Source organism: Neofelis nebulosa, chromosome 6 (assembly GCF_028018385.1).
Source record: "Neofelis nebulosa isolate mNeoNeb1 chromosome 6, mNeoNeb1.pri, whole genome shotgun sequence".
Taxonomy (NCBI): domain Eukaryota; kingdom Metazoa; phylum Chordata; class Mammalia; order Carnivora; family Felidae; genus Neofelis; species Neofelis nebulosa.
The window spans coordinates 122,533,913-122,559,002 of record NC_080787.1 but is presented as its reverse complement, the minus strand read 5'-3'; the positions used below and the strand labels follow the sequence as shown (position 1 = coordinate 122,559,002).

Here is a 25,090-nt window from a genome sequence, read left to right as displayed (position 1 = left end):
CTTATGGCTCAACAGATACAATATTATATGCCAATTTTAAAATTTTATTAATAAAATGTTGCAACTGTGTAAGGTTTATCCTATGGTTTGTGTAAGTTTGGGAGCTTTGTCTGAAGATATTTTAATAAGATATATCAGCTTATTTGTCCTAATTCAGCGTTAGGAATTTAAACTGACATGCTACTTGGTTTCATTAAACCTTTCTTTCCTTACTGTAAGAATCCCTAAATTATAAATCTCTAAACTGACCTCATAGGTCATGGCTTCCAGGAAAATGAAGCCAAACAGCAGAAGCAAACCCATTCCCAGAAGCTGAAATTGTTGAAAATCCCATGAGTGAGTTAACAAATAAGACATTTCTTGCTGAATAGGGAAAAGATTTGAGTTTAGAAAAATGACATGGGTGGGGCACCTGGGTGGCTCAGTCAGTTGAGCATCTGACTTCAACTCTGGTCATGATCTCACAGTTCATGAGTTTGGCCGCGTCGGGCTCTCTGCTATGGGCATGGAGCCCTCTTGGGATGCTCTGTTCTACACCCCCCCGCCCCTCCCCCACTTGTGTTCTCTCTTTCTCTCTCTCAGAAATAAAAAATAAACATTTAAAAAGAAAAAAAGGGAAAATGACACTGGCTTTTGTATGTTCCCAAGAGAAGAGACGTTTTCTAAAATAAACAAACAAACGAAAAACGTAAAGTTCATTCAGCTATTTAATCCATGGTGTGAAATTGTCGGACATGAGCTTGCCCCATGTGTGACAGGCCAGAATTCCAGCCTGATTTCTTGCCACGGGCACAGATGCACTCTCGGTGCAGGCCTTAGCTGGGGTGGCAGCCAGAAAAAATATTTTTTTAGACGCTTTGCATCCATCTCCAAAGAATCTTCCGTTTTAAAATTAAACTTAAACCTGACGAACTCTCTGAACATCTGGGCCAGATTAGAGCTGATGTGTGGTTCCCACTGCAAAATTTATTAGTCTTTATTATAGCTGTTACACTGTATCAGGTCAGCCCACAACCACTGGAAGCCTCTGGGCAGCTAGTTTAGCCCAAGCAGGTAGTTTAGGTGGGGAGCATATGTTTAAGGCACATGCCCACATCCAGCTGATGAGGGCTTTCTAAGTTGTTGCCCTAAAAAAGAGTTATACTAACCAGGAGGATAGAGGAAGCCGTGGGTGATATTCTCGTCTGCTAAATAAAAGGAACAGTTTTGGCTTTCAGAAGGAGCAACCCTAACATCAGCCCGCAGACAGTCTGGGACAGTGGGAGGAAGAGGCGATGTGTCTCCCTGTTGAAAGAGAGAAAAAGAAAAAAAAAAGTTACACCCACAGTTGTGGCTAACCCATCACCTTATATGGTTTGTAACTTCCCTAGAATGTTTTTCATTTAACCTTTTCCTATTTTCTTAGTGAATCAGGTCTACGCAAGCAATGGAAATGGATGTCTTCAGCAATGTTTTCTTCTGTGGTTCCCTTCTGGTTAGGGACACTGTGAGGGCAAATCAAATACATCTTGGAAAGGAACATTTACAGAATAAAATCCTGAACTGGGAGTAAAAAAAAGGAATAATGGGAGCTACTGCTAAAAACCAAAATTCTTTTTAGGATCTAACTTTTAGGTGGTGAAATATATTGTACCTGCAAGTAAATTTTGAAAATAAATAACAAACAATTTATTTTAAAAATACACATATGAACTAAGGATGTTGTTATTCTTCAACTGGGCAACCTGAGATTAATTCAAAGAAGCTATGGTTGTCTGATCTTACTTATTTGGGGATTTAAAAAAAATTGTAGCCATGTTTAATTTATCATGAAATATAGGAACAAGTTTTTTATAATTTTCCTTGTAACTCTATTTAAAGACTAATACAATAATTTATCCACTAGCAAGCATCCTATAAATATGCTGCCTAACCCAAGTACATAAGGTAATACAGTATTAAATCATCATCATATTTCAATTAGGTTGTAACAATGAGTGAGTAAACATTTTGTTATTCTTTTTTTTTTCAGATTTTGATTCATATGCCCACTACTGCCCACAATGTATATATTTCTTAACAAAATTTTTAAAATAATTTATAAAAAATGGTTAAATTAATTTAAGATATCCTTTATTCACTGCATGCACTAAAAGCAAAAATAAGCTATGATGTCTAAAATGTATATGGTAATCATTTTACAATATACGAATCATGTTGTATACTTTAAACTTATACAATGTTATGTGTCAATTATATCTCAATAAAGTGGTAGAAAAATAATATGCATAAGCTCAATTCACAAAGAAAAAGGCAAAAAACACTGTGCACTACATTCATAGGCAAGAGAGTACGATGAAGAATAGGTAGGAGAATAGACATTGAATAGACATAGAATAGGTAGGAGATAAAGATGAGGGAAGTCTGGGGAAAGTCACCCAGAGAATGTACCCCCTAACATACTACAACACTTCGGTTGTAAAACACTTATACAGAAATTGAATAGACTTGTCAACTTGATTGAACACATTTATCTCTGTTCCCTTCTGAAATCCCTTGAAAAGAACATTAATGATGAAGACACATAATGGATAAGAACTTTTCAGAAGCTGGAAATCCTATTTGTTTACTATTGTAACATGACTTGATAGAGCAGTAAACACTGACAACCAAAAGCCTGTGATTGGGGAAAGCACAAAGAAGCTGATTCCTACTGCCAAACCCCAAGGGTAGAACTTGGGAGTTTCCTAAAGACAGGTAATGTACATAGGGCCAGAAAGAAGAGTATAGGTTGAAAGTCTGTAAAAGAGGCTAGATAAAACATCTACTCACTAGAGAGGTTGAACAAGAGGGATGTCCAGACTAAAGGACACCTGCCCAGAGAGCAGGTGCACCATATTGAAAGTAATGGGATTAAATAAAAATCTATATACTAAATGATAAGACTCCTGTCAGTCTCATTGCTACCATGAAGGCTACCAATTATATATGCTGGATCAGATTAAAAGTGTCCCTTTTCAGGGAAACAAAAGCCAGCCTGAAAGGAAACCTAGATGCTTACCATTGGGAATCCCCAACAAAATGGCTGGTTCTCACCTTGATCAACCTATAGCGAAGTCTATCATCTTGCAAGCCCCAGCCACATAGCTTAGTTCCTCTCCCTTAACATATAAAATTACAGCCAAGGATCATCAGGAGTTTTGTCGGGGTGGGGGAGGAACCAAGACAAAAAAGAGACAATGCGGAGAGAGAAGAAAACTCACTCCTTAGAGAGATGAGAGTATGTATGGCATCCATACAGAAAGAAGAGCACACAATAGAAAAGCAGAAAGAGGGGAGCCTGGGTGGCTCAGTTGGTTAAACATCTGACTTCAGCTCAGGTCATGATCTTGCAGTCTGTGAGCTCCAGCCCCACGCCTGGCTCTGTGCTGACAGTTCAGAGCCTGGAGCCTGCTTCAGAGTCTGTGTCTCCTTCTCTCTGCCCCTCCCTGAGTCATGCTTTGTCTCTGTCTCTCAAAATAAATAAATGCTAAAAAAAAAAAAAAAAAGGCAGAAAGAGCTCTTGGATATAAAAAGTTATGACAGCAGAAACAAAATATTCAATAAGAGTTATAAGATAAAGTTGCAAATATCTCTCAAAAAGTAGAATTTAACAAAAGATGGGAAAAAAATTAGAGAACATATAAAAACATTAGAGAATCAGTCCAGGAAGTCTTATTAATTTGAAGAAAAATCACCTCTAAAATCTAAACGTAACCCATCAAGTAAGTGTGTAGATAGAATGAGAATTTGTTAAGATGCACAAAGTCGTTGGGGCGCCTGGGTGGCTTGGTCAGTTAAGCGTCCGACTTCGGCTCAGGTCATGATCTCATGGTCCATGAGTTCGAGCCCCGTGTCAGGCTCTGTGCTGACAGCTCAGAGCCTGAAGACTGTTTCAGATTCTGTGTCTCCCTCTCTCTCTGCCCCTCCCTTGTTCATGCTCTGTCTCTCTCTGTCTCAAGAATAAACGTTAAAAAAAAAAAAAAGATGCACAAAGTCGCAAAAATGTACCTTTCCGTCTTCCTTTCTCAGGAAGTTCCTGAGTGATATAATCTACCAAACCAAAAAGTAAACCAAGAAACATGAAGATTTTTGTGTTAGAGGCAATGGATTAGCTCTCACCATTTATTTCACTCTCCTGGTGCAGACACTGGAAAGCTAAAAACATCTGTTTATATTCTTTCAAAAACACACCCTAGCAAACAGTTCTCAATGACCAGGTGTCTCCACTTGACATAAAGGGGCACGTGAAGATGTTGCAAAATGGGAGAACCAACAATATCGACTGTCAGCTGCGTAGACAACCAGAATATTGTGAGTTGATGGTTCCTACCACACATCCCTATCGCTTTCCTCTAAATCTTCACATGCTTTGTAAGCTTTACTTGAAGTGTGCAATACATGAATGTAGCCACGGTCACATTTTCCGTAATGTAAGCAAGGTGAAATGCCTGCATTCAACAGTTAAAATAATAAAAATGTTAAGGAGGGAAGTGTACTGTAATTTTTAATGAGACTGCAGCTGTAGAAGTTGTACTCAAATAACGGGCAAAAATATTTACTATTTTCTCTAAGTAGCATAGACTTTGGGGCACATGGATCAAAATGGGTTTAGTCAGAAAGTACTAAAAAAAAGTTACACTTTTTTTGCTTACCGAAAATCCTGTTTCTTACATACCAAACTTGAACCCCAAATATAAGTGCATCAAGACTAGGAAAGACAGGATGTGGCCTCCTGTATGAACATGAGGTTATGCATTAGGCAGCCCTTTAAAAGGATAGAGGGGAGGTATGGTCACGTCATTTCTGAGTCCTGGGTTCCTGAGAGAAGATACAGTGAACCATCGCACCCCCAACCCCCCACCTCCACACACAGAAGCAGGTTCAGCCCTGCTAGCTTTTCAGAGTTCCTTAGAGTTTTTTAAGCCAGGGGATAAAAGTCAGGAAAAGAATAAATAGAACTCAGACACTCAGATAAAATCTGAACTCCCTAGCTCTCAAAATTCTTCAAGAGAAGTAGGTGATGAGCACAGACAGGAAAGCAAGATACTTTCATTTCTAGTCTGGCATGGGGTTAAAATAAAACTTGAATAGGAGATAAAAGTATTTTTATTGAAGCTACAGACTCTCTTTACCTGTAGGCTGATCATAAAAGCTAGTTATTTATTTGAAGATTGGATTGTTACCATCTGAACTTATGGTAAGAATACTAACTGTATACTTTTTAAATTATTCTTCTGGGCATGTGGGTTTTTTCTATAGGGAAAAATATTTCTTGTAGTTAAAAAAATGTTTGCAATACATAATAACGTTCCTAGTTTTTTAAAGAGTCACAAAACACGATTAAGTCATAATTTATAATATTAGCGCTAGGAAACTTTGGAAACAAAACAAGGCTATTTAAAAATCCAGCGAAGGAATGTCTGGGTGGCTTAGTCAGTTGAGTGTCCGACTCTTGATTTTGGCTCAGGTCATGATCTCACGGTAGTGAGATTGAGCCCCTCCTCCCCGTCCACCTCTCCCTCCCCCCACCCCACCCCCATCCCCCCCCCCCCCCCGCCAAAATCCAGTGATAAGCGAGGTATGTACGAATATAGATCAAGAGAGAGAGAAGTGCTTTGCAAGTGTGCTAGATTTTCTTCTCTGAAAAAGTTCTTTGATTTATTTTAAATTTATAAGGCATACATTCTAAAACATAATCATAGTTCTTGCTCTTAATTTCAATTTTTCACCTAGCAACAGAAAAAGCCATTCATCTGGCCCTACTGAGCAGGCCCAGAAGCAAAATGCATATACAGTCTAATCAACTCTAATGGTTTTGAAGCAGTTGTTGTTAGGACCATGATTTCAAATCACAGCTACTTCTCCAGAACTCTTCTGAGATAATAACAACAACAAAAATTAGAAAACCCACCAAAACCACAGAAAAACAAAAGCTCCATAAAACTTAAAGGCACAAGCCAATTGGGCCCATGCTCCAAAAAGTGCTTATTTAAAGTATGATTTTTTTTTTTTCAAACACAGGGCTGATTTACAACATTTTTATGTGAATCTCAAAACATCCTTGTATGTAATTTTCTTGAACCACAACATACTAACAGAGTAATTTCTGAATTAGAAAGCAGAAAATTGCTAGAATTCCATCCTGTCACATGGAGGGAGAAATATACAAGTAGGTCTGTGGGATCAGTGAAAGGGCAGGAACTTTTGGTAACAATGAAGCCAGTTTTAAAACAATAACAAAAAAGAATTGTACTAAACGCCTGGTCTGAGCCCACTTAAAATCTCTCTGCCTCTGATTTCCGCTAAAGCTCATATAAATTCAGGAATGCAAGACAGCAGGGGAAAGTATTAAAAACATCAACATTCCCCTTAACTCCACAGAGTCCCTGATAACCTGGACTTTTCAAAATAGAGAACTGAATAATAAGACTGGCCTTAAATATACTGCCCTTCTCAAAAACAAAAACAAATAGAAATTATTTCAAGGAATAAACAACTTCATATTGTTGTTCCACAGTATGTTGAAGAAAATCACAAACACCATGTTGTATATTAGGAAAGTGATGTTGCCATTAACCATACACATGAACTCAGGTAACTGTTGGTAAAATATTTGCCCACATTGGGAAATATCAGGGCTCTCCTACCACTGACCACAATTAAACCATTGTCAGCAGCAGAGCTGGTGTTCAGAACACACAAAGCTTCAATTAATAGTGGGAAAATATGCTTATTTTTCTCCAGAAATCTTAAATTGGAACAGAAGATAAGTAAATAAACCAATCACTTCCTTGCCATTAAAAGGGGTGGAATATCTGTACCCTTAGGAAGAACAGTATAGGTTGACGTTTGTCATCAGAATCTTTGGATCTAAGATATCAAGATTTTCTTTACAAAACAGCTTCCTGATTATTTATTTACCCTGCTGGTTGAAAGTACTGCATTGTCCTAAAGCCTTTAAAAATAATGGTTGGGATTAATCTGACCAACACAGTCATTCAGGAAGTATTGACAGGGCAGCTCTATTGTGCGGATACGTTAAACAGGACCATCCATGCCCTGAAGGGGGTTTTGACTGGTTTTTGGCAGACTGATTTTTGCTTTCATTTACATTTCCCTGATCGCTAATGAAGTTCAATTGCATGGCTCATAGTCTTTGTCCATTTATTAACTAAGAAGTTTATCATTCTCTTGTTCTCTTGTTTATTGGAAGAAATTTATTAGCTATTCTAGATCCTAATTGCCATTCTGGACACTACCCATCTCTTGTTTCTTATATGCAATGCAAATATATTGTCTCATCCATAACTTTGTCTTTTTGTCACACATTAATGTTAATATGGGCAAATTAATAATTTTTTTTTATTCTTGGATCCTAAGAAATCCTTTTCTATCCCAAGGTCATAAGGATATACGCAAAGGAAAACAGATTTGCTGTTCACGTTTAAGTCTATAAATCTACCAGCAATTTAATTTTGTGTATGGTGTGAGTTAGAGATCTGACATTTTCTTTATTTTGCTAGCCACATGTCCCAGGGTCACTTACCCAAAAGGTGTTTTCCAGACAGTGAAAAAGGAAGAGAATATAAACAGCTGGATTCTCAACTTCAGTCTGGAGAGCTCTATGACAAGGGACATCTATACATGTAAGTCCAGCCTGACTTATTAGAATACTGCATCCTTCAGGGAAGGATTACTTTTTATTCACATTGTGTTCCTTGTGCCTGCCATAATATACACAGCAGATAGTAAGGTATTTGTTAAATAATCAAATAAATATAAAGCCCTTTATAATCTAGTTACCATCACCTTCCAGGTGCACCCACTGTGTACGTAGGATATACAAAATAAACGGTGTGTCTCTGTACTTCCTGTTGCTTCTTTTTGAAATCTTTCCTACCTGCCTTACCAATTGGCCTGTAAGCACCTTCTAATTTCTCCAGGCAAAACTCAGTGTGTTCCTCTTTTGCATCCATACAGCACCTATAAATACCTTTAAACAATATCTGGGCTATTGTCTTACAAGACAAACTCACTTTGGGATCTCTACTGAAAATCAAAATTCAATTCTTAGAATATTAGAGAGCTACAAATGTTTTTTTCCCCCAGTCTTTGGGGATCAATGGACAGAGAAACTTACTGGCTTGAGTACTGTATATGAGCTCCACATGGGCATCCTGATAGCTTTTCCAAATCCACTGACATATTCCCTGTGATAGAGAAGACAGTGCTCCTTGTTCTTCTGCATGACCCTGGGCCTCCCAAATGGCACATTTAGTTTCTCTGTGGCTGTTACTAAAATGACAATAACATAAAAATGGTTGTAAAATTAGCAAATGCTTCTATGTGTAGCGCTATCATTCTCAGGGTGCCTGGGTGGCTTAGTTGGTTAAGTGTCTGACTCTTAGTTTCAGCTCCATTCATGATCTCCGTTCATGATCTCCCTTCATGTGGGTTCGAGCCCTGCATGGGCTCTCTATGCTGACAGCACAGAGCCTGGTGGGGATTCTCACTCTCTCCCTCTCTCTCTGCCCCTCCCCAACTTGCTCTCTCTCACTCTCTCTCAAAATAAATAAATAAAAACTTTTAAAAAACCATCATTCTCTGGTGGTTTATTATATGCCAGTTACTCTCATAAATATTTTACATACTTAACCTCTTAATTCTTACAACTCTGAAGTGTTATTATTCCACTCTATATATTACAAAACTAGGGCTTAGATAAGTTATTTAGCCAAGCAGCTAACAGCTCACAGGGCATATTTGAAGAGGGAAAACCTCAAAACCAAAAGGACATACTTTGTAACAAAGATGACCTACATTAATAATTATCATAGGAACAATGTTGCAATTTTATAAAGAAAAGTATGTCCTAATGTATTTATTTTTATTTGCCTGTTAGTATATTCTAAAACTCCATCAATTATTGATACTTTAAAAACCTGCAAGGTATTCATGCCATGGAATAACACTCAATAGATTATAAAAAGATTTTCAACCAACCAAGACATTGACTGAACTTTTACTGTGCGTCAGGCACTATTTTAAGTGCGCACATAGATTAACTCATTTAATCTTCATAAAAACTCTATAAAGACGGTATCCCCATTTTATAAATGATGAAACAAGCCCAATGAGTTTAACACAAGAATACTTTAAAGATAACGGATAATAATAATGTCGCTACAGGCCAGGCACTGTTCTAAATTCTTTCCATGGATTAATTCCTTCAGTCTTTACAACCACATGAGGTGGGTACCATTATTATAGATGAGTAGACAGAGGCACAGAGACGTTAAGTGATTTGGCTCAGGTTACACAGCCAAGAAGCAGTAGAGGTAGGAGTCCAACCCAGGCAGTGAACCCTGTTCACATCTAAGAAAGGGAACAGGGGACCGTAGAGAAGGCACAACCATTTCAAGGAATTTGTTGTGTTCCTGGAACCACTATAACTACCCAGGCTTGCAACTGATCTTACCAGATCTAGTTCTGTTTTTTTCCCCCTCCTATATATTGGCAGTTCGATCTTTATGTTCAAAAGCCTCTGTGAGTTTATTTTAAAGAACCCCCAAAAAGGCAATATTGTGTTTTGTTGGGCCTAAACATCAAAGACTTGACATGTTTTCTACTGACTTACTTTCATTTTGGGAGAGATTTAGCATTAGATTCACATGTTCTAAAGCAGCATTCTGTAAAACAAGGCGGGGAAGGGAGAAAGTAAGTCAAAGTGATAACACATGTTGTAAAAGGTGATCAGGATTATTTCCTGATCAGGATTGCAGTAATCACATGAATATTTTACTACTCAACAAAGAAGCCAGACTAACTTGAGTTTAAATTCCAATTCTGCCACTTACTCAGAAATACAGAGATACTATTACTCCTTAAAAGACTTTGTGTGGGAGTTTGCAAAGATGCAATTGATGTTGGGGCAAAGCATTTTGACCACAGCTAGAATCAACTGCTAAACTGAAATAACAACATCTCTGGGCTTCTAGGGCTTTAATAGGAGTACAACTCACTTGAGGGTCTTGTTAAAATGCAGATTCTGATTAGAAAACCTGAGCTCAGTGGGGCCTGAGATTCTAGATCTCTGAGCAGCTTGCAAGTGAGGCAGATGTTGAATCCTGTGACCACACTCTGAATAGCAAAGGGCATTCTTCACAGAGAATAATTTGGAAGCTGGCAGTCCGGAGGTAGACCAAACATCCATGACCTGGGACAATTCACCTGACTTCTCTGACCCTTCTTTGTTCCTAAAATGTAGACTAAAACACCCACATTGTGATGTTTATTATTATTACCATTATTTTAAATGGCACTTCCATCAAAGTTGTCTGTAGGTAAGAAACCCGCATCCATACTTTGATCTTGACTGTGGATTTGATTTTTATTGGGAAGCTTGACTGGACTTTTACCCTTTAAAGCCTCTTTTGGTTGGCATCTATCTATATACTTTTTGATCTGTGTGGTGTAATGGTATTTGGAGGATTATAGAAGGTCAAGTCTTTGCTGACTCCTGGTTATAAGGAATAATTCTTGGCGGAGGCAGCCCGTGCTTATTGAACTCTACAACGACATTTTGAACTTGGCGTCAAAGGCACGTTGACATTGGTTTTAACTTGATGGATTCCTGATAACTGGGCTCTGATTCCATTCTGAAACCCCAAGCCCCATCCATGTGCTCTAGTTCTCACAAGGAGAACTTGCATTTTGAGCTCCTGTTCTGACTCCTTGCCTTTTTGGGGTGGGGGTGGGGGTTCCTAGCACTGGAATCTCACCTTACTGACAATCTCCTGGGATCTGAAGTCAAGCTCCTGAACTCAGCCAAGTGCCTGATGCACTAAAAAGACCTGTAAGAGGTCTTGTAGCTGTAAGAGGGATGGTTTACCAAGGAAATAAAAAAGAGCTCCAAGATTCTATTTTGAATGGTTAAGGACACTTAGCTCACAAGGGAATTAATAATTTCCAAATAGTGCTTTCCAATTTACAAAGCATAGTCACGTACTTAATTTACAATGCATCTCTCATCCCCAGACAAGGTTCAGAGAAACCACATACATTTACTTAGTAAAGATCCTAACTAGAACACAAACCTGGTTGTCAGCTACCCTGACGATAACCCTGGTTATGGAAATTAGTTTGCCCCTTTATATTCTTATGAATATATGAAGTTATTACTTACGCTTTGTAGCACAGGGCATGAACAATGGAGAGTATCTGTGGGCAGTGGGACAGTAAAGCCACAAACAGAAAACTTCGACACTTCCTCTGCATGGGATGGCTCATAAAAAGGGACCTTCAGAAGATGGTTTAAACTACCATGGGTGCCATTATTTGGTGCTGGTTGAATGCGTAGAAGGTCTGTTTTTAAAAATAAGTTCAAAGTAGTTTTAAATTAAAAGGCAACAATATCTGTCTAGGAGATGGAAGAAAACAAAATTTCCATTAATAAATTCCACAGTAAGGGGCACCTGGGTGGCTCAGTCGATTGAGCATCTGACTTCGGCTCAGGTCATGATCTCGTGATTTGTGAGTTCGAGCCCCACATCGGGCTCTGTGCTGTCAGGCTGACAGCCCGCTTCAGATCCTCTGTCCCCCTCTGTCTGCCCCTTGCCAGCTTGTGCTCTCCAAAAAAATAAATAATTAATTAATAAATAAATAGATAAATAAATAAATTCTGCCGTAAAACAGTCTTGGACTGCATGTACCATTGGGTTTACTGACTCTTGCCCCATGGTTTCACCACCTCCTCTTTCTAGAGAATGGGGACCATTGCTGTAAGAGCTATAGGAATTTTCAGGAACTGTGTCTGCTCCTCTAGAGAAAAGTATTATTGCTTAAAGGATCACTTTGTTCTTTAAGCATATCGTGGTCTTTCTAGCATTAAAAGCTATAGTTTTATCAAAAAACAATTTTGAAGAAGTTAAATAATTTACAATCTTATTGGTAGTATATTTACTTAGTTATATGAAACTTCTCTAAGGACAGATACCTTTAAAAAGTTAAACTCATAGATTTTGCTTAATATTTAGATAACTTTTTCTATTTTGTTCTATAACAATACAATATACAAATATTTTATGGACATAGCCTTTTAAGTGGCTCCTGCTGAATACCGCCTAATAGATCTCTTCCAGAACTTAAATCCTATCTGGTTCCTTCTAAGCTTCCCCACAAAGGACCAGCACCTCTGACCACACATCCAGCTGGGGAACCAAGAATCAAAGTTGTTAAGGCTACAACACAGTATTTTCAAATGGATACTCTTTGGTTTCTAAGTCATATTCAATCACCACACGCCTTTGGCAAGATTAAGAGTGACAATGGTGAGGATATTTATGTCAGAATTCTAAAGCTCAAGGTGAAATTGCAACTTACCCATTACCTTGCCTAAACGATTTGTTAATACAATGGTTTGAAGTAAGCATGTAGGCATAAAGGTAGGGGAAATCCCCTAAAACTCTAATTATTTAAGGCTTTTTTTTTAACGCTGAGTATAATAAGCAGCTATACAAATAGGATTTCTATCATCCTTTTATGCCAGAAGCTTTTTCTCTGTAATTACAAGAAAATACTTGTGTTTTAGGGGTTCTTTTCCTACTGTGAAAAGTTGGAAATGTGATTTTACTCACCTAAGTTTTATTAAGTTTTCAAGTAGTAACTAACTGATAGAAAGGCTCATCTCCTGAGATCTAATCTTTGTCATTACCAGCAATCAGAAACAATAATTTCATAAACTACTATGGCTGAATAATTCAGAATGGTGATTCATTCTTATCTTTTCTACTTTCTGTCTTCTTAGTGCAGAGCAGCCCCCTCTGGGATTCAATTTATTGCCAATTTCAAAATATGTATTTTTAAAAGTACATCCACATTTTGATGTTAAATTTATATAGATATACTCACCACATATTAGGTTATAGACTTCAATATTTTCGAATGGTTCAATTTCAGTCTTCTCTTTAAAACTGGGTCCATGTGCCAAAAAGATAGCCTAGGTGATGACAGTCCTACTGTTACTAGATGCCATCTAAACTCAAAAACAAATGGTGGAAGAGACACAATTGCCTTCTGTCACAGCTCTCCTAGCTGTGTCTCCTGCTATTATAAGGATTTCTTTTCAGATTTGAAAATGACTTGTATGTCACTTCCACCCGTGACTGGGATTCCACAAATCCCAATCAAATATAATGCATATTGTATTTATTTTTTTCTAAATGTACCTGATTCCACAGCACCTTGCGTGTCAACAGACGAGGAGAAAACAAGCAACAATGGACAATCAATGTCAGCACAATTCTACAATATCTGGACAGTATAAATTACAAATTCATAATATAACATCAGGAATTCTTTTGGTTGTCTTTTCATATCATTGTTCAAATATGTTAATACATGACCAAAACATGCTGAAGTTTCTAAACACTAAAGTTTTTTCACAGCTTAGACTAACCCACCGATTTCTCAAATATATCTCCCCTTTACCTTTCGGATGAAGAATTCTAAATACTTTTTATTTATATTTAAATAATTAATGTTAAGTTAATTATGTTATTCATAACAATCTAATTCTTTCAGATTGCAAATAACTAGAAGAAAAGTGTCAAACATAATTATTTTTTGGTAATAGGACTATAAAAACATATATATCCTTTTTTTCCAAGATAGTCAGCAAATAAATGGAGACATAGGTTTTCTTTCTAGCAATTAACTTAATTATCAAATAGTACTCTATTTGATAGAAAGGCACTCTGTCTCTAGAGACTTTTCAAATGTTTACAAGGGGATATAATGCATCACAGCAATGTTAAAAGGCAGTATATTCATAATGGGCCCAACACATTTTCTTTATTTGAGAAGGAATGTGTGTGTGTGTGTGTTTGTGTGTGTGTGTGTGTGTGTGTGTTATTCACACACACACACACACACACACAGGAAATAGGAAAGACAATGAGGTTGCCTGTTAGAATGGCTAAAATTAACAATTCAGGAAATAACAGATGTTGGCGAAGATGTGGAGAAAGGGGAACACTTTTGCACCGCTAATGGGAATGCAAGCTGGTGCAGGCACGCTGAAGAACAGTATTGAGGTTCCTCAAAAAATTAAAAATAGAGCTACCCTACAACCCAGCAATTGTACTAGTAGGTGTTTATCCAAAGGATACAAAAATGCCGATTTGAAGGGGCACACGCAATGTTTATAGCAGCACTATCAACGATAGCCAAAGTATGGAAAGAGTCCAAATGTCCACTGACTGACAAATGGATAAAGAAGATGTGGAATAAGACTCCTTGGCGATGAAAAAGAATGAAATCTTGCCATTTGCAACAGTGTGGATGGAACTAGAGGAAATTATGCTAAGCGAAATAAGTCAGTCAGACAAAGACAAATAACATGATTTCACTCACCTGAATTTAAGAAGCATACTAAGATGAACATAGGGGAAGAGAAGGAAAACATAAGATAAAAACAGAGAGAGGGGCAAACATAAGAGACTATTAAATACAGAGAACAAACCGAGGGTTGCTGGAGGAGAGGTGGGTAGAGGGATGGGCTAAATGGGTGATGGGTATTAAGGAGGCACTTGCTGGGATGAGCACTGGCTGTTGTATGTAAGAGATGGATCGCTGGGTTCTACTCCTGAAGCCAAGACTCCACTGCATGTTAGCTAACTTGAATTTAAAGAAATAAATTTTTTAAAAAGATAATGAGGTTGCAGAAAATCATGAAGTTTACCTATGTGGGCATATCAGCTACACTTCTCTCATGGACTCTTCCAAATAGTCTCTTCCCTGGGCTTCCAGGACATACTCCGCTCCAGGTTTTCTTCTTTGCTCACTGGCTATACTTCTAGGTGTCTTTCAACCTCTTCAAGTAGAAGTGTTTAGAGCTCAGGACTTGGTCTTCCTCTCTACCTGTACTCACTTTCTAAGGATCTTGTCTAGCTGCGTATCTTTTAAATAATTGATATACCTAAAACTCAATTTTTTGTTTATTTCTGGGTAGATTCCCTTTAGGTGCCTATAAAGCATCTCTACTTACATGTCTGATAAATATTTTCAACTTAACATGCCCAACTGAACCTTCACTCCTTCTTCTCCAATCAGCCACACAGTCTTACATCCTTCCAATAGCCGATGAAGGCTCTCCTGCCCCCAACGCGTCAGGCACAATCCTACCTTTGGGCCTTTGTACTTGGCTGTTTCCTCTGTTGGATACACCTATCCCCTGAACATTTGAAAGGCTGATTCTTTCACCTTCTTCAAGTCTCTGTTCAAATGTCATCTCAATGAATCTTACCCTCTCCACCTTACGTAAAGTTGCATACTGCCCCCATGGTACCCTGGGACATGCCCAATTTCCACCTACTCTGTGTCACCTTTATTTCCCATGGCATTTATCCCCTAACATACCAAATAATATATTTCCTTATTATGCCAATTGTCTATATCCCTCTGTTAGAATGAAAGCTTCATGAGGGCAGGGATCCTTATCTGTGTTGTTCACAGGTGTATTCAAGGGCCCTAAAGACTGCCTGTGACAAAGTAGGTGCTCAATAAATATTTGTTAAAAAAAATAAAATAAAGCAGTAAGTTACCTCCATGCTCTTAAACTCATTGTTATAACCGTGGTTGCCTCCTCCACAGGATGAATATGCTTTACTCCTTTAAAGAAATGATATTACATTGCAATTAATACATTAATATGAGACCTTATTGTAAACTGACCTTTAATGGATTTTTATGCAGCTTATGCTTTTATATAGGTAAATTTTCTGTCAACAACAGCATAAATATATTTTCATGCTCAAGTTCATAACCACAGAGGAACAAACAGAATGGTAGCAGAATGGTAGCAGGAAGGAGAATTCCAGAACCAGAAGTAGAATTCAAAAGCCTTTGACTCTTAGACATTGACAAGATAATAACAAAGGCATAGGTTAAAAAAAAATGAATATAACTTCATGTCAGCTATATGTCAATAAAAATCTATTTATTAATTTAAAAATGTAAAAAATTGTCTTCAAGCTTATCTGTATCTTTACACATTAATGTCTGTGTGGTTAAGAATAGTTTAATTAATATACTACTTTAAGCATTTCAGTGCTTTAGAAATATGTCTTTGAAACTGGGAAAAATATTGATTCCTATTCTACAGTAGAGATAGGTAGGGAAATAATGTAAAAGTATAAAGAATACTGAAGGAAAGTTCATTATAACACTCGGTAAGAAGAAGCTAGTATATTCTTGTAAATTTAGAATTTATTTCTAACTTTTGGGCTTTTCTTCTATAGGCTGTTGTGTTCTGTTACTTGAATGACTTTTCAAATTTAATTTGCCTTTTACCCACCTTCTCCTATTTTAGTATTTGAATTGAGCAATTTTAGCAGTCTAAACTGGCAATAAATAAACCTAGATTTTTTTTTTTTAAACAACAATGCCATACTGGTTCAAATTAGGTCTCTAATGGAAAAAGAGACTCTTATTCCCTAAGAGATTTGTCTCATTTGCTTTCCCACCCCCTACCTCCCACTCCTCAGGGAAAACACACACACACACACAATGTTTTTGTTTTTATGTTGTAGGCAGGACTTTAATTTAGTGTCCTAAAAGATCAGCTTCTAAAACATTCATAACTGAGTCTCAGCTTAATTAAAAACAAATCACAAAATAAAAAATAAATCATCACACTGAGCAGGCTACACTCAGCTACACTCAACACTACCCAATAGAGGGAAGAAAGGAGAGGCTAAGTACTTACTTACTAGCTGGATGGGGAAAGAAAGGGAGTGCTATTTATAAGGTGTTTAAATTCAATTACCCTAAGATGCCAGCTCATTACCTTAGTTAATTCCAATAAAATGTGGGGCTTAAGGTAAGAGTTGTCTTAAAAATATTTTTATCCTTCTTGCATACATATTTGCTTCCTTCAAGATTACTGGAACTAGGGGTGCCTGGGTGGCTCAGTCAGCTGGGTGTCCAACTTCGGCTCAGGTCATGATCTGCCCATTCGTGGGTTCAAGCCCCATGTTAGGCTCTGAGCTGTCAGAACCTGCTTCGGATTCTGTGTCTCCCTCTCTCTCTTCCCCTCCCCTGATTGTGCTCTCTCTCTCTCTCTCTCTCTCTCTCTCAAAAATAAATAAATAAACATTAAAAAAAGATTACCGTAACCATTTGGGGATAATTCAGTTTTAAATTCTGTGTGGGAGGCTAGAGTATTCATTAATGAAAGAACAAAAAGGTCTTTAGAACCAAGTCATTGGTAAAATTCTCTGAAATTTGGTCTGTTCTATATCTCTCTATTTTCAGAAATATCTCTTTTTATAATATTTTCAACTCCTAACCCAACTCAATCAGAAAACTTTAGTCAATATTGCAAAGCTTTATTCAGAAGTAAAAGATAAAAATTAGTGTTTGAAGAAGCTCTATTTTCTCTTCTCAAGTGAAAATGTTACAAATTTGCTCTTCTAATTGCTCATGTTTATGCTCTCCAGCCATTAATTTGGCTCTGGAAATCCATATGGAAAAATGGAAGCTGGCATTTGGAAAAGATGAGTTGATTTTATCTGTCATGATTTAGCTCAACTTCCAAGTACCATGTGAAATCTTCTGGAACAAACTCTCTTTTATCTTCTCCATGTCTAATTCATAAAGTCAAAATCAAGGCCAGTGTCTCTGCCACAGTCGGGTAATGACACAGAAGGGAGACGAGTAAGACTTCTTTCCTGACCGCCCCCCGCCCCTCCAGGCAGTTGCCAACTATCTGCCTGTGTAGTCCTTTCACATCTTCCCTTGCTTTCCTACTCTGCCACCATTCTAAACTAGACCCTTATTACTTCTGACCTGCATGAAGTTCCTAATTGGTTATCCTGACTCTGAACTTCAGAATCTTCCCACATAAAACACACACACACACACACACACATGCACACACACCTAATCACATTGAACACTGTGAGCTCTCAGAAATGCAAATCCACACAACCACATATTCACCTGCAGCCACCTTGTATCTACCAATGGTCTATTTTCTTCCTAGGCAAAGTCACACTTTTCAGTCATGACAGGTAAGGTCTGTCAGGCGGAGAGTGGCTTCATTTACCTGGTGCTCTGGCAACACAGAACCAGTGCAATCGAGGGCATCTAGCCTGTCTGCCTGCAGACCCTCCCTTGACCCCAGAGCAGCTGCTGGCTTTAAAAAGGTGCCCCATTGCTCTGGGCAGAATATTTAGAGAAAGAAGCACCCCTGAGAAGACACAGGCTGGCAGTACTCAAGGCTTGGCAAGAATATGGATGCCTTCCAGCAAAAGAAAAGTGGTCCATGGCCTCCTGCAGACAGGCCCCCCATCAGGGCTCAGTGAGCTGAGCAAGGGTTACTTTTCCACTGCCTCTCATGTTCTTGGCTGAGTGCCTCTGTACAACGCACAGACTGCCCAACGGCCTGGGGCAGACCTGTTGTATGTGACGTCATTTAGCCGATCTCATCCTTAATTTTCAAAGCCCAGAGCAGGAATCACACCTACCAGGAAGCATCCTCTGGATGTTCTGTGACATCCACATCTAGTCTGTGTAATCACTCTTATTGTTTAGGAAAGAGCACATTTGTGGTGATCCTAGTGTGGCCATTGTTATACCTGATTATAATTGTTGTCTTCCTCCCTGCTTGGGCAAAGATCCTTAGGGTGAGGACTCGGTCTATCCCCATTTCGTAGAAACGTGCCTGGAAAGTATTTGTCACTTTCTGATCATAAAATAAAAAGCTATTATTCATGTTCTCTAAGGGGGCAATACTTCAGCTGTAGTTTCAAATAATTGGGTTTCCCCAAATTAGTGAAATCCAACACGTTTTAGGCAAAATGAGGATAGTGATGATGATGATGATAGGTTGTACTAAATGACAAAGTTTGCTATAACTCTGGGAAGGGAATACAATCTAGTTATCAAACATTTGACACTATAACTAAAGACAACATACTTTGCCATAGAAACTAGGTAGCCTGACGCTCATGTGTTACGAATTGGAGGTAGAGTGATTTAACCAGATGAGAACTTGGTTGCTCTGGTTAGGGCTATAATCAACATTTCTTTTGAGGTAAGTCGGTTTCCTTTAACATCAAGAGAATAATAAAACCAGGCTCATCTTGTGTTACAGATGATGAAAATGAAGCCCCAAGACATTAATTTGTTTACATTTCCCCCAAGCTAGGCGTGGAGGCGGGTCTGGAACTCAGCCTGCTGCTCTTTTTACATCTCACTGCTAGCTATTAAATATAAAAAGCTCATAATTTGAGACTGGGTGTTATGTAATACCCAGAGGTACCCTGGCAGCTGGACTCTCCTTCTATAACCCACAGGGCATGTTATAGGATGGATGGGCACTTTCTTGTTTTGTACCAGTGGCCTCCTAACTTCTTTGATCTCATACTCTCAACAGTAAGTATTTGGAGAATATACCCACATTTGGGACTATATTTGCTTACATATTACCCGCATACATTATTTAAAACCCGATATACTTAATATAAGTAAAGCTTAGTCTTTTAAAATCTCCTGGAGAATGCTATGTTGAGCCACACAGCATATAGCCAAGGACCTTCACAAAGGGTTATGAAACTTCTTATCCCAAGAAGAGAGGCCAGTGCCATCTAGTGGCCAGGTGTGAACATGCACACTCTCTGGCCTATCGGTGTATTGCTTGGGTTTCCTGGTTACCTCACAGAACAGGCTCTCCCAACTCCCTCATCTTTTTTGTCTCCTCTTTATTAAATATATCTTCCAGTATCTGTAATCCCATTGTCCTCTGTATCCCCCGACATGACGTAGCATGCAAATAAGGCCAGAAAACAATGTGATCCTGATTCCATTTAAAACCACTTATGCACAGGGGGAAAAAAAAAAAAAAAAAAAAAAAACACTGGAATAAAATACAAAAAAAAAAAAAAAAAGGAAATATTAGCTAAACTATCAGAAAGTGTATATTTTTTGGTTTTCTGGCTTATTACCAGTCTTCTTCATTTGACAAGGAAGGCAGGAATCCTGTCTGTATCCCAAATGCCTGGAACAAAGCCTGGCATACACAATAACAAGCATCAATAAAATTTTGTGAAACCAACGAATTCATTGGTTATCTTGGGATGAAGCGATCCAGAATGGTTTTTATCTTCCCTAAATGCAATTGTAACTTGCAGATGCTCAACAATCAACATGAATTAGAACTAGAAAAAAAAAATGTTCACCTAATTGGTTAGCTTAGCCACAAATGTGCTCTTTCCTAAAAACCACAAAGATGACAAAGATTTCGATGACCTATCTAATCAATTACTTACTGCCAACCTGGAAGACAACTGATGTCATCTTTACATCCTGTCAACTACCTGAAAAAAGATCTAACTGGGGGTTAAGAATGTGCTGGTACTTGTGGTTTCTGGAACGGCCAATCAACAGTGCTAACCCTCTCCCTTCTGTGCATCTATATTGTGAGGATTACGATGCTAAGATTGGCCCCTGATATTTCAAATGCAGAAATGCTAGGTAGCATATAGAAAGTCAAGGATTGAGGCACCTGGATGGCTCAGTTGGTTGAGCGTCTGAGTCTTGATTTCAGCTGAGGGCATGGTCTCGCTGTTCGTGAGATCAAGCAAGCCCCAGGTTGAGCTCTGCGCTGGCAGTGTGGAGCCTGCTTGGGATTCTCTCTCTCCCTTTCTCTCTGCCCCTCCCCTGCTCAAGTGCACCGAACGCTCACTCTCTCTCTCAAGAGAAATAAACTTAAAAAAAATACATATTGAAAAAAGTCAAGGAAATACCAATGCTCAGGAAAAGTTGCATGATCATAATAGACCAGTAAAATTAAGGCAATTTATAATGAAAGATGGTGGTTAAAAGTATTATGAAAAAAGTAAATAGATGCACAAACCTCACAGCCAGCCACTGTCGGTCCACCAAAAGATGAACTTTGTCAATTCTGACATTTTTAGCAAAGTGTAGTCGTTTTGGCAAATCAGGAGTCAAATAGGGTTTGAAATGCTGATCAGGTTTTCGGCACTAAATGATAGGTAGATTATTTGTTTGTGTAAGTTATAAAATATGCAGGCTAATTTAACAATTTCATTTGCTTAGACAATTAAGCGCTCTTTAAAAAGTAAGAAGATTTAAGCATGGCTAATAAAATAAGGCTATTAACCCTATTCTCAGTGTGGCCAAATTCCCCAATTAGGTTGCTTTTATTGTTGCAACAATACTTAAATTGCAATTAAAATATGATTTAAATTATGATTTGGTGTCTGATGTTCTAAGTTTTTATATCTTTAGCCACCATAACCCTCCCCTCCTTTTTTGACAGACAATAGATATGTCTAGATTTCAAGTGGCAATTACAATTTTTGAATTTAAATTATGTATGCATATTATATAACACATTAGTAGATATCAGTAAAAATTTTAAAAACCAGTTTAATTGCACCAAAATCCTTTTACAGTTGATTCAATTTACCCTTGAAATAACCTACATTTGCTTAATTCTCAAGTCAAGTCAAAACCTAGTACAGGCTCCTTATTTGTGAACGATTCATGGATTTCTCACAAACTGGAGTGAAATTTTGTCTTTCATAATTACTGCTGTAACTAGACGGCATATTTCAAAACTGTGTAAAGATGCAACTCAGTCATCTAAAAAAAGAAGTGAGGAAATGAGAAACAGAACTACAAAGGAATTTTTTCTCCCTCGTGAACTTTTTTTGAGAAACAAGAGGAAAAAAATACAGGTACGCATATGGGAAAATAATTTTTTTCTACTTTCTCATTTTATTTATTTTAAGCCTTGATAATCACACAAATATTTTAAGTCTGTGTCACTGCTGTTTTGGGCTCAATTTACGTAAGAAGAAAAAAGATACTATGAAATTGAAAAAAAAAAAAAAAACAATAGAGCAAGGAGAGTAACAGAATGAAAAGGGGAAGAGAAATTATTTATTGCACAGATATTTCGGCCAGTTTTTCTTTGCTTATTTTGGTATCTCTACCGGGCTTCTTTTTCTTTTTAATTTATCATTACTTCCTGTTGAAGTCAATATTTTTGTAACATCCAGGCAAGTACATGATGGCAGCAGTTGGTTATGAAGCTTCTTCAAACATACAAAGAACTAGAATGTGCCCTTGAGGACCACAGATCATCTGACAAGTCACACTTTCCTAGCTGGTGTGTAGCCAGAGTAAATCCAGAGGAAAGTGGAGGCACACTGCCAATTTCCGAAGCAGGACGGGGTTATACTTTGCATTTGAGAATTTAGGATGAAGACCCTAGAGTTGGGAAGACTGTGCTCATTTTATCTAAGAACAAGGATGCCATTGTCTGTCATGCAACCAGAATGCTGTTGAACTTAAAGAGTCATCCGTTCATGTTTGATTACGTTTGTCCAATATAAGCTCAAAACAGGCCTACTGGGAATACTGTACCCCCACATGGAAAATTTCCTGGGAATAATGGACTATTCAGGAAATGATGGTCCATTTCTTCGGGGTTCTATAGCTCTAGGCCCAGTCTTTATTTGCGATACCATTAATGGTTTCCAAAGCCCGTGGTATCCAATCCTCCTCCACTACAGGATTATTAGAGATTTTCCCTTCCTCAGCAACAGGGCTTCTGCTTTATGGCTCGTGAGGTGATGGGGAAAAGGACAACAATATGTGGTTTTAGAGAGTCCATCTGTTGAAAATTCTGAAGTACCCATCCAATCAGCATGAACACACTGCCTGTATGCCCTTCGCCAGCAGAGGGAGACATTGTCCACCATGTTTACTCAAGACCAAAATATCAAAGTATAAGAGAAAAAAGAAGTGATTAACACTCTAAAGAATTGCTGTTCTAATGGTCATTTCTGCATCAGACTTGCAGTGGGTCCTAGGTGACAGTAACATTCTTCATGCGGTGTTTTCTTACCTTCAATCATTCCCAGTTCATCCTGACAGTTTTCTTCTATAATTGCACACGACCTACATACTTAAATAAACATAGCTCCACCCCAAGCAATGATAAACTCATGAATTCCATATAATAGATAATATGCTTGTGAGTATACCTTGAATACAGAAGTATTAAAACTACATGCAAGAACATTTCAGGTCTCTCTAGGAGTAGGGAATTCTACTTTGAAAAGTCCAGTTTGCTTTAAGATCTGTATCTCGAATTTGCCCCACTAAGTTTACTCACAACCTGGAATGTGGGAACCAGTCAAAAGAAGTTGGAATTAGACTTAGAGGGTAAAGAGATGATTTTTCTGACCTCTATGAAAAGATGTGTAAGAGTTCATGATTCACTATTTTCTTATGTTAAGTCACACAACACATGTGACTGGCATGGCCCTTTTGAATGGGACAGCAACCCACTCAGTAAAAGCCAGGAGTCAGGGCCACTGTTGTCACAAACTAATCTCTAGTGGTAGCGACTGTAAATGAAAACACCTAAGACAAAAGCAGCTGATCTGCAGGTAAAATACTATCAACGGAGGGTTTAAGAAATAAATTTCAAGTGGATTGGACTCAGAAATATGGAACATAAATTTCCTCAAATCCAGATTTTAAGGACATTATATTAACTTAGATATATGTATTAGGACACTGTATACTTACACTGAGGTTCCTAACAATTTCTTCAGAATTAACTGTTTCAAAAGAAAAAAATAAATAAACCACATTACAAATGTGAACATATCAGATGAATTTCACACATACATTTATTAATGACTATGACCTAGTAAAATTAATAAGAAATTCTTTTAAAATTTATTGATTTTTTTTTGAGAGAGAGAGAGAGAGAGAGAGAGAGAGAGAGAGAAAGGGAGCATGAGCCAGGGAGGGGCAGAGAGAGGAGAGAGAAAAATCCCAAGCTCCAGGCTCCATCTCACAAACTGAGATCATGACCTGAGCCAAGATCAAGAGTCAGACACATAACAGACAGAGCCACCCAGGTGTCCCTAAATAGGAAATTATTTTCAGCAAAGAATTATTTTAGAATTTAACGTATAAGTAGAATATATTTTAACCTAACGATTAAGTAGAATATATTAATATTTTTGTAATATTAATGTTTAATTGATGTTTTAATTATAACCTAATAATTACATGGAAATATCAATGTTTTATTAATAGTAATGTTTGATTGTATTAATTAATATTTTATTCATATTAATATAGTTAAGTAGAGTATACTTTTACCTAACGATATTTGATATTACCATAGACTTTATAGGCTGATGATATTTAAACAAGGACAGGGATTTCTTATTTGCTTCTGTGTGGTCTTCCCAAGAAGACAGAAGAGGGGGCCTGGCAATCCCTGTATCCTCAGAATCAGGAAATTATGGTTACACACTTTCAATTTTACCCCTTTTTTCACATGGGTGTCTTCGTACTTACAAGTGTAAAAGTCCTGAGGTATATTACGAGCCCTGATACGAGGGGAAGGCCCTTCATACATGTAGAAGTTTATTCGATGAAAATAATTAGTCATATATTCCATCTTGTCACAGTAAGTCTTATCCATTCCTGAATTAAAAAAAAAAAATCCACTGAATGCATATAGATGGTAACAATTAGTTGTCTTTCATGATGTCAAATCAGAGATATTTTATGTGGCAGATCTCAAACTAAGTTTCACTGAGAATCTATATTAATTTAACCTATTATTTCACTCTAAATGGCAGATCTTAAAAATCCTGGCAGTGGAGGAGAAGGGTCGCATTGATCAGAGAAGAATAAACAAGAATTATAAACAGATCATTTGTTCAACATAAATCAATTAATTTCAAAGAAGAAAATCCTCTGTAGAAAGCTCATTAGATCTTAGGTGTATTATTTAACTTTATATAAGTAGCATGTGCTTAAAAAAAAGATTTGGTAGTTAAAACTTCTTCTATTTGTAGATTCTTCAGACTGCCCTTAAATTTTTATTTTCATATTTATTTATAAATTTATTTCATGTTTTATAGTATCTTTTATCAAAATGCACATTAAAATGGTTCCCTTTAATTTTAAAACAATAGGTCAATGTGTTAAGAAAACATTTCAGACA

The 25,090-nt window shown here is 37.6% G+C and overlaps 1 protein-coding gene across 2 annotated transcripts in view; it reads right to left on the bottom strand.

Moving 5' to 3' along the window:
* Positions 1–25,090, bottom strand: part of ENPP3 (ectonucleotide pyrophosphatase/phosphodiesterase 3) — a 75,717-nt gene that overhangs the window by 10,631 nt on the left and 39,996 nt on the right. For both annotated transcript variants that reach the window (XM_058735288.1, XM_058735290.1), the window contains 9 exons: positions 24,436–24,564; positions 23,650–23,681; positions 20,939–21,066; positions 15,624–15,690; positions 12,931–13,018; positions 11,207–11,385; positions 9,659–9,710; positions 8,162–8,316; positions 1,149–1,284 (listed from right to left, as the gene is read on the bottom strand). In XM_058735288.1, the coding sequence (XP_058591271.1) occupies positions 1,149–1,284; positions 8,162–8,316; positions 9,659–9,710; positions 11,207–11,385; positions 12,931–13,018; positions 15,624–15,690; positions 20,939–21,066; positions 23,650–23,681; positions 24,436–24,564 (966 nt within the window). The remainder of the gene's footprint in view (positions 1–1,148; positions 1,285–8,161; positions 8,317–9,658; positions 9,711–11,206; positions 11,386–12,930; positions 13,019–15,623; positions 15,691–20,938; positions 21,067–23,649; positions 23,682–24,435; positions 24,565–25,090) is intronic.